General features: G+C 42.9%; 1 protein-coding gene across 2 annotated transcripts in view; it reads right to left on the bottom strand.

The window, feature by feature from the left end:
* Positions 1-6,310: 6,310 nt before the first annotated feature.
* UXS1 (UDP-glucuronate decarboxylase 1) overlaps positions 6,311-12,208 on the bottom strand; it is a 57,282-nt gene continuing 51,384 nt past the window's right edge. For both annotated transcript variants that reach the window (XM_042039657.1, XM_042039648.1), the window contains exons 13-15: positions 10,815-10,872; positions 8,397-8,500; positions 6,311-7,144 (exon numbers count right to left, since the gene is read on the bottom strand). In XM_042039657.1, coding sequence (XP_041895591.1) covers positions 7,013-7,144; positions 8,397-8,500; positions 10,815-10,872 — 294 coding nt within the window. In that variant the 3' untranslated portion in view covers positions 6,311-7,012. The remainder of the gene's footprint in view (positions 7,145-8,396; positions 8,501-10,814; positions 10,873-12,208) is intronic.

Raw genomic sequence — 12,208 nt, 5'->3', positions numbered from 1 at the left:
CCAGCTCCCTGCAGGAACACTTCCCAGGAGACAGCTCTTTGCTGAGAGAGCCAAACTGAATGAACACAGTCACTTCTCTGCACACACGCATCCACGCTAGTCTAACATGCTCCAAACCCTCAGCCTTCCCTAGGCTTAATCTTGGCAGAATCCTTGCCAGTTTAATTGGCTTAAATTGGTGTGTTTCCTCACTATGAGAGCCTTTATTCCAAATATGGAATAATCATATTCTGAGTCAAGCACAGACTCTTTTGCACAGTTGGAAAACACCTATTCCTAGAAGAATATTTCCATTTTGTGTATTATCAAAAAAGTATGCTGAATTTGGCAATGTTTGAACCACACTGATAATTTCCATCATTTCCCAGAATTTACAATTGGGAACTCAGACCTGCTGAAAAAGGAAGAATAAAAAAAGTGCTGTAAATAAAGACCATCCCTCCCTAGGCCTTTGTAAACTCTGTCCATTCCTGCAGGCTGACTCAGTCTAGTCATCTGTGCCTTTCAGGCTCACAACCAAGTCTACGGTCTCTGTCTTCTGAATTCTCCAAGAGAAAAAATAAAAAAAAAAGGTCTTTTCCATTATATTGTGTTTCAGGGTTGAGTAGTGGGACAGAGTTAACTTTCCCTGTAAGAACATGTACGATACCATGTTCTAGATTTGTGACTAAACCAGTGTAGGCAGGACACAAATGTTTTTGCTTTTGGGTGAACAGTGCCTGCACAGCCTGTTTTTCACACTGTTCCCCAGCAGGCAGGCTAGGAGTGGGTGAGGGGCTGGGAGGGGACATGGGTGGGAGAGCTGACCCAAACATTTGGCCAATTCCAAATGATATAATGACTCGCTCAACACTAAAAGCTGGGAAGAAGACTAAGAGGGTGGGGGCTTTACCTTCCAGGGAAGCCATTTCTGAAAGATGGAGTGAGCACCAGTCTTGCTTAGGAGAGATGGTGAGTGGCCTTTGCATCACCTGGGTTTCCCACTTCTTTGCTTCACTCATTAAAGTACTCTTACCTCAGCCCTCAGAGTAGTCATTCCTGAGTGTCTAATTCTCTCCTGTTGGGGCAGGGGGAGGGAGTGGCTGTGAGGGTACTTTGCTGCTGGCTGGGGTCACCCACCACAAGGCAATAGCTCTGAAGTGAAGGCACCGTCCTTCTTGCAGAGGGGTGCACCTGCTTGCAGTGCACCAGTTGCAATGATGGAAAACGAGCAAGGATGAGCCATCAGGCTTGGGCAAAAGGAAGAAGACTATTGGGGAAAAAATTTCATCAGATATGCATGGAGTACTTCAAAGTTTAATTTCCTTTGACTACTTCTGTCCCAAAACATAGACAGAACTGTGCACCTCCTCTCAGCACTTCCATTCTGCTATGCAGGCAGCACAGAGCCCTTCATGTCACCATCACCCTCAGCCATCCCAGCACTGACATCATGTAACATCTCCAGCAAGACAGAAGAGCAGCAATTGTTCATTGTGGCTCCCTACAGAGCAGGAACACCTTGGCCATGCTCCAGTGCTTCATGTTTCAAAGCCTGATGCTGCAACATCCCCAAGTTTGTTGGTGCCAGCCAGGCAGATCCATCAGACTCACAGGGCAGTGCTGCCTCCTTTGCTGGTAGCGCCTGCCAGCAAACCCTTCTGCCACAGCATAGAAGCATTGCTGCTGTGTCCCCACAGCCACTCTCATACACTTCCCCAAGCCCAGACTGAGATTGTTCTCTCCAAATTCAGTGTCTTCAGCAGCAGCCTCTTTTTTCTTTTTTTTTTCTTTTTTGGAGGGTGACAGGTCATCATTCCCTTTAAGTTCTTACTTGTGACACAAACTTGTTTGGGATGGGGGGGTTGAGCGTGTCTATCCCAGGACTGTTTCCCAGGTGGAAGATGTCACCTTCTGTGCTTAAAGCAGCTTTCTCTGCAGTGGGGTGGACAGAGCCCAGACTGCTGTGCATGGCCTGGACAGCACTTAAGGACACTGTTCCCTGTGCTTTGTGCTTTGGACCTTCCAGCTGCTTCAGCTGTGGTATGGACCACGGCATTCAGAGGATCCTGCTCCTTGCTGAAGAGCATGTCAGCATCTGGGGAAAACACTGCAAGAATAAACAAGCTGGTGCTTGTCCCAGGCTGTAAATGGCAACAAACCAAGATGTAGTAGGGTCCCTGTTCAGGCACCAACTTGCCACACCCATGCTCATGAATCAGATGCCGAGGCAGCATGGCCGATCCCCGAGTGTCCCACAAGGAGTCCGCTTAGGGCAGAGCACAGATAGCTCTTGTGTCCTCGCTCAGCACCCGAGGTAGGTGTACACGCACACACACACACAGGCAATCAGCAGGCAGTACTGGAGGCAAAGAAGTCAGATGGGCTCTTTGTGTAGGATTCCATGAGCAGGGCTTATTCTGAGCATAAAGGGATCCAGGGACAAAGAGCCCAGATTATGGAGGGTCCAGGGATTAAATACAGGGAGGAGTAGGGGCGGAAAAAGGGCCAGGGACCAATGGGACAAGGATCCAGGGGAGGAGCGTAGGCAGGGCCAGGATGCATAAACCAATGGGAGAACACGAAGGGAGGGGTTGGAATACAAGGCCAATGGGGTGTCGAGGAAAGGAGAACATTCTGGAACTGGAACTATGTAAGGCAGAAAGAGGTGGAGGGCCAATGGGCCAACCATCAAAGGATAATCTGCATAACAAAGGGTAATCTACATAACAAGAACGGAGGCCTAAGGGAAGTCACCCTAACCAAGAAGGCACCTCTATACACTGACATCTGCCCACCAGAGTACTGCTGCTGTTTTAGGGCCTTGTGGCTCCTTGGTCAACTCAGTGGTAGCCTGGACCACTGCAACAGACAAAGACTTGTCAGACTTGCTATTATGAAACAAGCGAGAGGACTGAGACAAGGAACAGAGAACCAAAATCTGGTTTTTTTGCAAGAAATAGGAAGTGTTATTTTAGCAAAGCCTCCCTGTTGCTACAGAGTTGCACTCAGGAGCCTCCTGCCATACAGAAGGAGCCCTGCTTTGCTTCAGAACTATTGCTGCTCTTCCTGGTAGCTCTAAGGAGTCAAGAGCTGCAAATAAGGCATTCTCTTTGGTCACCTGAAATCCCTGCACAGGGAAACGCTCACATCAGAGGAACTACGGCTTTGTGGCGGCTACATTCCCAGCAATTTCAGGGAAGGGATGTATGGTTGCTAGGGCTAGCAGTGTCGAGTATACAGTTCCCTTGCTGTTAACAAAGCATCTTCTTCCTGTGGACAAGTGGCCCCTGACCAGCCCCTAACAACCCTCAGGGACTTCCTGGCCTCAAGTAGCACTAAACTCAATACCAGTAAGGCTGGGGACTGGCTCAATCCATCAAACTAATCGAAGCCTCATTTTGTCCTCTGTAGCCTGTTCTCTAAGGCAATTATACCTCTTTCAACTTTGAAACTCAATTCAAACCCTGACAAAAAGTGAAGTTTTTTCCCCAATATACTACATTTCTAAAAACTTATTGAAAAAAATAGATTAAGACAATTTAATACCCAGGTGGCACTGAACTCACTGGCTACTAAACCCACCAGAGTCTGTACAGGTTAGGAGAAGCTACAAACACCTTAGACACAGAAACTATTAGATCATTACTTCCCCATATAGCAAAAAGATAGGCATGAGGCTTCTCTACACATTCATGGAATGACTTAAAATAAATTAGGTCTGCAAGCCCCTCTGTAGCTTGTCTGTAGACTAGCAATGTAACTGACAATACCCCTTAGCAGCCTACATAGAGAAATAAAGGAAAAGTACATCATGCACCAAAAAAAAAAAAAAAAAAATCCAACTGTGGATCTCATGCTGTAGTAACCTCCAGAAGCAGGAGTGGTCCTCCTTGTGAGGATCAAAGAACACACAGCAGTGGGTGCCTTGCACACCTTTCCTTCTGGAAAGCTGGTCTCACTCACCAGCACCAAGCTGGCCAGCTCCCTCTGCTGCATTGTGTATTTCCTACTGAGAGGGGAGGACTTGTACCTAACACCAGCTGAGCTGCCCATTTGTACAGATCACTGTGAGAAAACAGGCACCTCAAGTTTGGTCATGTCAGTTTTACTGTGTCTGCCAGACCAGATGACGGCAGAAAATTCCAATTCTCAAGTTTTCCGGGGAGGGGGGGGGGAAGCATATCTCAGCTTCATACACTCCCAAATCCTCTATTTCCAAGCTTTCAGAGCTATATTCTACTGTCCTCCATCAAAAGTGGCTCTTCTGGAGAGGCAGCAGCTCTTTCGTTCCCAATACACCTGATGCCTCTTTCTGCTGCTGAGATGTCTAACCCCAGATGGGAGCAGAGCCCCAACATGCAAAACTTCATCTGCCTTCTTGAAGACTCACTTCAGACCAGACAAAACTTCAAAGTACCCCAGACTTTCAGTCTAAAGCACCAGCCGACTCTGTTTTAACATGATTCATGCCTTTCTCATCAGCACCAAGGCCAGTCACTGGCTTCAAAGCCTAAGGGCAACAGCTGCCTCAGCTGCTGTTGTTGGAAGATACTATTTAGAAAGAGTATGGGAGCTGACCCAGGAACCTCTGAAACAGTATATGAGGAAAGTCTTGTCCTTCGGGCCCAGTGGGAGGCATCACACACACCCACAGATGGGTTGTACTGGTACCAGCCACTTGGCTCTCTTCAATTTGCTCCTTTTATGAAGGAAGTCAGCCTGTGAAAAATTCTAAAGAGCTTTTAAATCCTTCTTGGTTGTATCGAAAGGTTCGGACTTCCTGGGAGATTATTTTTCTTGAACATACACGTTTTGTGCTAGTTTGTAGCAGCACACTTGTGCCTGTACAAGTTCACATACTTAGTACTGAAGTCACTGGATTAAATAAAAAACAGCCCTGGAAGTAACACGGCAGCCAGAGCTCCCATTTACTCTCCAAGGCTGCACTGAATGTTGGACCAGGGTTGCACCTGTGTCTCATCTCCTCACAGAGTTTGGTGTTCAATGGCACAATTTGCACGAGGAATGAAATCTAAGGAGAAAGAGCATCATCCCCCAAATATAATCTCCACCTTAAGGGTTTTAAAGGTTAAAACCACCATGCTGGGAGCTGATTAACAGTTCTCTCCACAGAACTGCTAAAGAAGTGGGCACTACTTTCACACATGTCCAGCTGTGGCTTCGAGTACAGGGAGAGGCTGTGCTTTGTGAGTGTTTCAGTAATGACAGGTTACAGGCACATTTGGAGCAGCACACCATGGTGTACTTTTCAGGCAATTTAGTATGGAATAAAGGCCCAGATCAAGTACCTAGAAAAAGGCTTCAAACAAAAAAAGCAGATCTCAAGCTGCTCGGCTGTGAAAAGATAGAGGTAATGTGTAATATCTGAATTCCACCTCTGAATCCAGACAGAAAAATGCACCCTGGCTCCCCATCTCAGCTGCACGGGAGATTTCCAATGGAAGAAAACGTGCACTTGTGAGCAAGAAAAACCCATTTTGTCTTAAAAGAATCCCTGCAGCCCCACTCCAGGCAGGGCACTGCAATGAATGCAGCAACCCCACCATTGCTGGATTCACCGGGCACTTTACCACCAGACAGACTGGATGAGACTCCAAGCCATGCAAGCACCATGAGGCTCTGGCAGACAGCTCAGACAAAGGGGCCTAAATGCCACACTGCTCTCAGGGTCTTCCCAAGGCTGGGCATAACATCACCACTACTGGTAACTCCCAATTTACCATCAACCTAAAGATACTCAAAGGCTAATAAAAACATCAAGCTTTAATGAGATAAAGTCAAGTCACTTTGCTTGATGAGATTCCGGATTTTCAATTTTGAGTGGCACTATACCAATATATGTTTTAAAAACTAGGAGAATTATTAAAAATAAGGGGAATTGGAGGGGGCTTTTTGTTTGACTGGTTTGGTTGTGGGCTTTTTTGTTTTTTCCTAAGATGACAGGCATAGTTACCAAAGCTGAAAGCATTTACTGGAAATTTAGTAATTGCTTAAAATAGAAACACTTCCTCAGTGTTTCCTCAGGAAGGCTGAAGTTAGGCTCCATGGTTCAAAGAAAATATTACACTCCTGCATCACTATCAACTACCTGAATTAGAGTAAATGAGGATGGTTTTGTCCAATCTATTTCAACAGACATCCTGCAGCCCTTACTATACATCTGTTAAGAGACAAACAATGCAAGACCAAAGTTAGTAACTTTGAGTGGATTATTTACAGGCTGCTACTTTATAATTAACACACAATAAATCCACAGATGTGCAAATCCAGAGAAATGCCCACAGTGAAACCGTGAAACTAGTAAACAGAAGTTTCAGTATTTTATTAAAATAGCATATTCAACCACTGTAACCAATAATACATTAACTTTATTCCCAGAGTACGCACAACACAGTAGTGATTCAAAATATCCTTATCCATGGCAATCAATGAAAATATCTCAAATTCAAGTGTACAACTAAAACTAAACCTTTGAAAAAATCTCTCCTTTAAAGAATACATAAAGCTCTCATACAGAATTCTTTTAAACTCTTCTATATGCAGATGTCAGTGTCTCTCACCTGACAATACCACTAGTTTTTTTCTTATGCATAGTAGAACATCTCATATTTTATAGTACCCATTTTATAAATAAATTGGCATTTTCCATCCCGTTTGTGTCTATCATCAGCTTCACAAAGAAACCAGTAAATAAAACTGTCAAGGACAGTCACAACAAAATGATCTCACATCAAGATATAAAACTTGAAGATACTAAAAGATGCTTCTACTCTATTTTACATAAAAAGACAGATTTAAAAAGTGCAAGGCAAGATTTGCAGGGAAAGGGAATATTTATGTTATTTTTAGGCACATCCACTTCTTTAAAGCAAGCTTCAGAATGAAATTCCAGTTCGTTCTTCATGATACCTGTTTTAAAGTCTTTCTCTCGCAAAAAGAAAAAAAAAATTAAAAAAAAATTACATCCGTCAAATGTCAAGCAGGAAATTTCCTGTCCAACTAATAGTCTTCAGTTATGTCTTGTTCTTCCTTTTTTCATCCTTGCAGGTTTTGGTTTGGGAATATACTGATTGTTCGCCTGATACTCAAGTTCTTTACGGAAGTAATGAATTGCTTTATTCAAACCTTCTTCCAATGGGACCTGTTCCCAAAAGTGAGGAGAGAATTGTATCACTCTAGGTTCACACCAGGTTATTTCACAACAGTATCTTTTATAGAACAGTTATCACAAGGGAGCCAGGGAGTTTCAGTCTTAGCCAATCTAAGTATTAACAGCACCACATGCTGGTTACATCTCCTCACTGCTGATGCAGCTGACCTTTAAAACAGCACATACATTTTCTGACATAGTAAGTCAAAAAACCCAACAAATTTAAATCTCACACATGGTTATGATTGGTGTGTTTAGTATCAAAACAGACATGCATAATTCTACTTTCAATTCCTAATGCATTGAAAGAGACAAACACCCAGCATTTAAGCCCCTTCTGTCTGTAAGGATTAAAGATCCTCTTTTGCAGCATGGTATAAAGCTGGCATCCAGTATCTCATTTGATATTCTTAAATCCTCTACAAATAATTGTAATCCTACAAATTGCAGTGTTTAAATACAGGCATAGAATACAAAGACAGGAACAACAGAGGAGTTGTTTTCTCAGGAGCCATATGCTCTGACATGCTTGCTGACACCATCACCAGTATAGGAAGATAAAAACAGCAGCACAGAAACTGTTGGCCTTGCTGTACCAACACTGTACTGCTACTTTGGAGCACGTTTTGTTACTGCCTGTGCCAAACAAAGAAGGCCAGAAATACAAAAGTTAAACCTTTTATGTTTGCAACACTTTGCTATCACCCTTGTGCTGTCAGACATGGTCTATTAATATCAGATGCCCCTGTGAACCCTTTCAGAAGGGTCTGGATCCAATTTCTATTATGAGGCTTACATTTACTAGGTAGGTTCACATGTTTCCTGGAATGATTTTTGTCTGCAAATTTAAAAAAGGCTATAAACCACTGTGCTAGTTAGAATGGGAAGCTGGCAAAGAAAGCCACATCTTTTCCTGGGATTAGGCAGATCTTTCTTCTCCAAGCAAACCAACTCCTGTTGCCAGCTACAGGAGTGATGATTGCAGCAACACCAGCAAACCCATTAGCTATGGGCTTGGTAACGTAAGTAACTATGTGCCATATACTTCAAAGGATTTATCGGGCTTACAGAATGGTAAAATCTCATAATATGCAAGTGAAAAAGTTAAAATGTTAAAACTGCTCTGGAGAGGGCGTAAGGCAGATATTCCAGTAAGGGAAATTCTTGTTATTATGTGACTCTCCCTCAAGCCCCCTATGTTTCCTGGCGTTTTCTCACACAACAGTAATTCATCTGTACATACCACGGGTTCCCAGCCAAGCAGTAACTTGGCTTTTCTGATGTCAGGTTTTCGTTTTTGAGGGTCATCCTGTGCTTCTGAGAGAAACTGGATTTCACTCCCACTGCCTGTTAAACAAGACACTGTGATTTATCATCTGCAATTCACTATGATTTCCATTTACATCTTTTCTGCCAACTGGAGCAGCAGGTCTTTCTGCAGCTCTCTGCTTCATAATTCAACCACTGAAATGCTTTGCACAGACACAGGAGCACTGCATGCAACAGCTGGGTGATCTACCTGTCCCACAGCAACAAGCGTTCACAAAGCATTTCACAAAGATTTCAGCAGGGACTCACAAAAATTAAGCTACGCTCACAGACCAGTCTATTAACCTTCTATGAGGAAATTACTGTTTCAGTAGCCAAGGGCAGAGAAGTGGTATCACCTGCTTTGACTTCAGTGATGCTTTTGACACTGTCTTTGACACCCTCACTGAGTACTGGATGAGCAGTGAGGAGGACTGAAAACTGCACGGCCAGGCCCAGAGGGTGGTGATCAGTTAGAGACTGGTAACTAGTGCTACACCCCAAGGGTCAACACTGGATCAATACTGAACTGCTGATACACCAGAGTACTGTGCTGCCATCCAGACCTCGAGAATGGAGGCTGGAGAAAGGCCTCACAGGAACCTCATGAAATTCAACAAGTTCAAAGTCCTGAATCTGGGAAGGTACAGACTGAGGACCAACCAGCTGGAACACAACTTGGCAGAAAAGGACTGGGGATCCTGGTGGACACCAAGCTGAGTATGAACCAGTCATACATACTTGCCACAAAGAAGGCAAATGATATCCTGGACTGTAGAAGTGCTGCCAGAGGACAAGGGAGATCAGCTTTCCCACACACCAGCACTGATGAGATCCATATCGAGGACTGGATCCAGTTCTAGGCTCCCCAGTACAAGAGAGACAGGGACATACAGAGAGAGCAACAAAAGGGCCATGGTGGTGGTGAAGGGACTGGAGTATGAGGAGAGGCTGAAAGACCTGGGGCCCTTCAGCCTGGAGAAGAGAAGGCTATGGGGAATTTCATCCATGTGTATAAATACCAGATAGGGGGATTAAGAAGAGGGACCCAGGCTCTTTCCAGTAGAGCCCAGCGACAGGACCAGAGACAGTGGGCACAAACTGAAACACAGATGGCCCAAGAGGATGTGGAGTCTCTACCCTTGGAGATACTTAAAAGCCATCTGGACATGGCTCCAGGCCATTGCTGGTTGTAGGTTGCCCTGCCTGAGCTGAGGGGTTCGACCAAGGGACCTCCAGAGGTCCTTTCCAACCTCAACCATTCCATGATTGTCTGCACTTCGGCATTACAAAAGGGCTTCAGTTTCTCTTTGCCCCTAATCTCCATTGTGATTTAAATAACCAAGCACTTGCCTTTCCTCAGAATAATACACAGAAAGGGGCCAATTCTTCTAGCCAAATCTAGCAAATAGTTTACATGTCATTTTAGAACTAAACCACCTCCCTGGATGGACTGGAACACATCAAGTTGTTTGTGAACAGACAAACAGAGGTGACAATTACTCTGTGTGTCTGATGGGTTTGGTGCTGTGATTTTTTCATTTCCTTCCCTGATCTGTGGATTCACATTTTCCAGAGGGAACAGTCTTTTATGTTCCAGAGGGAACACCACATGCATCAGCTTCTGTGTTGTATGTTTGAACTCATCTTTTTTAGATCTGTCAGAAGCACTTCTGGAATGTACAGACTAAAAGCTCTTCGCTAATGGCAGCAGGATGTTTCATCTCATTAGGGTGCCACACTAGAAGACCAAGCACAACCATTTGCTTCCATTTTTGAGAGCTCTGATTTGCTACAGGCATCAGAGCAAGAATGAAGAGGAAGCCACAGTGTTTTCTTCCCAGGTGCTGTCAACCCTTTCAAGAATCACCGTTAGAAACAGTGAAAAGAACAGGTAAAGACTGTTGCCACAGCATGAGGTTTTTCATGGTAGTTGAAGGACCACAGCCTGCACAACTGTGAAGAACCACCTTCCTGAAGTATCCCTATTGCAGCTAAGATACTATGCAGGACATTTGCATTCACATGTTTTACATTTCATTTATGTATTGTCCTTGTGCCAAAACAAACCTAAAAAATTGCCTAAACACTATACAAATTAATGGGTATAGATTGCACAGATACACAGAAAATTTATTCATTCTACTCTTCATGCAACAGTTTACAGACAATTGAGAGCATTTGGATTATCTTATTAATACTTAATGATACGATTAAATGCCTTTGATAAAATTATTAAGAAATCCAAAGACTAATTAAATTATCCACATATTACACACACTAATCAAGTAATAATTATCTAACGACAATAAGTACTTCATAAACTTTACAAAGAATTACTAATCATACTCACCAACAAGTTTTTTAATTAACTGGGCAAACTCTAGGATAGTGTGTTCTTCTGGGTTTCCCTACAAACATAAGAGATGCTCATTTCAATAACGATTAAACACCTTACAACATGCTAGACAAGAGATGGTTCCAACAGGGGCATGTTAAACTCTGAAAAAGCTAAACATAAAGATTCATTCTACTTCATTGAAAAAAAAAAAAAGCAACTTTGACAAGCTCCTTACTCATTAGAGAATTTGTCTTCCATTATATTTGCTTTGGTAATTCAGTGTATGTAGGGAGGTGTCGTCATCCTCCAAAAAAGTCAGTCTGTAAAGAGTTGGCAGTCACAGTAAAGGCCTATGTCACTGAGCAGCCCACACAACCACATCAGCTGGAAATCTGGATTCAAGGACTGTGCCCAGTTGAGGACAGATATCATGAAGAAGTATGGTAAGTTCTTGGTTCATGCAAAGTTAGGAAACCAAACTCATTTATCTGCAAACAACTGCTTCTACATTTACTACAGCTTACATATCAATACATAAGGGCTACTTGCTTTCCTATACAATATTCCTTTTCTTTTTTTTTAACCAACCTGCAAATAATCTCCTGATCAACATTTCAGAATAAAATGCTGAACACTTTCTGCTAGCATTAGCTCACCTTCATCAGACTCAATTCCCTCCATCCCTAGCTTTCCTCGTTTCAAAACTCTTCTTTATCACATCTCATTTGACCTAAAGCTGAGCACTTAAGATACATATAGATTTAAATACTGAATTTTCTGAAGACAAAGCATGTGATAAGAGTTTAACATTATCAGCCTTTGGATAGAAACCCTGAAATTAACTCATGGCCACAGGAGAAAAGGAAAATTAGTGAACAACTGCCCTGCAGAGTTGAGTATCTAATTTGGCAAAAGCTGGCATACTCAAGAAATTACTTGGGATATGCATTCTTTTTCTGTTCTTAAATTCACTGCTAAGAGTAAGCTGACAACAAACAGGATGGAACAAAAATCTTACTAGACAAGTTAAGTTCGAAGCATTTTAAACAATATTAGAGAACTATACCATAAAATACTATCACATTTTCCTCTAATCCAGAGTAGTATGAAACAATTTCTAATTATCTAGAGCTAAGTATTCCTTCAGTGCTTTTTTCCCACTAAAATCAGTCTTCAGTCATTTTCTTGGTGCACTTTGCACGTGTCCCCCCCACATTTTTTTCCTTCGTATTCTAATTACATACATCTTCTTGCTAAAACAAACGAAAAACTCCAGCAGATTTGTCCTGTTCTTGGAACTGGAAGATCTCAACACCTAGGGGCTTAGTCTACTTATTTATAAAGAGAGTACATAGGAGAATATGTTCTTCATAATAGAAAGACCTTTTTTGTTCCATTTATTTTTT

Source organism: Corvus kubaryi, unplaced genomic scaffold (assembly GCF_017639235.1).
Source record: "Corvus kubaryi isolate FWS band 111438036 unplaced genomic scaffold, C.kubaryi_AGA036_p1.0 133, whole genome shotgun sequence".
In the NCBI taxonomy this organism is placed as follows: Eukaryota; Metazoa; Chordata; class Aves; order Passeriformes; family Corvidae; genus Corvus; species Corvus kubaryi.
Note: the sequence above shows the minus strand (reverse complement) of the source record. Positions and strands in the feature narration are given on the sequence as shown.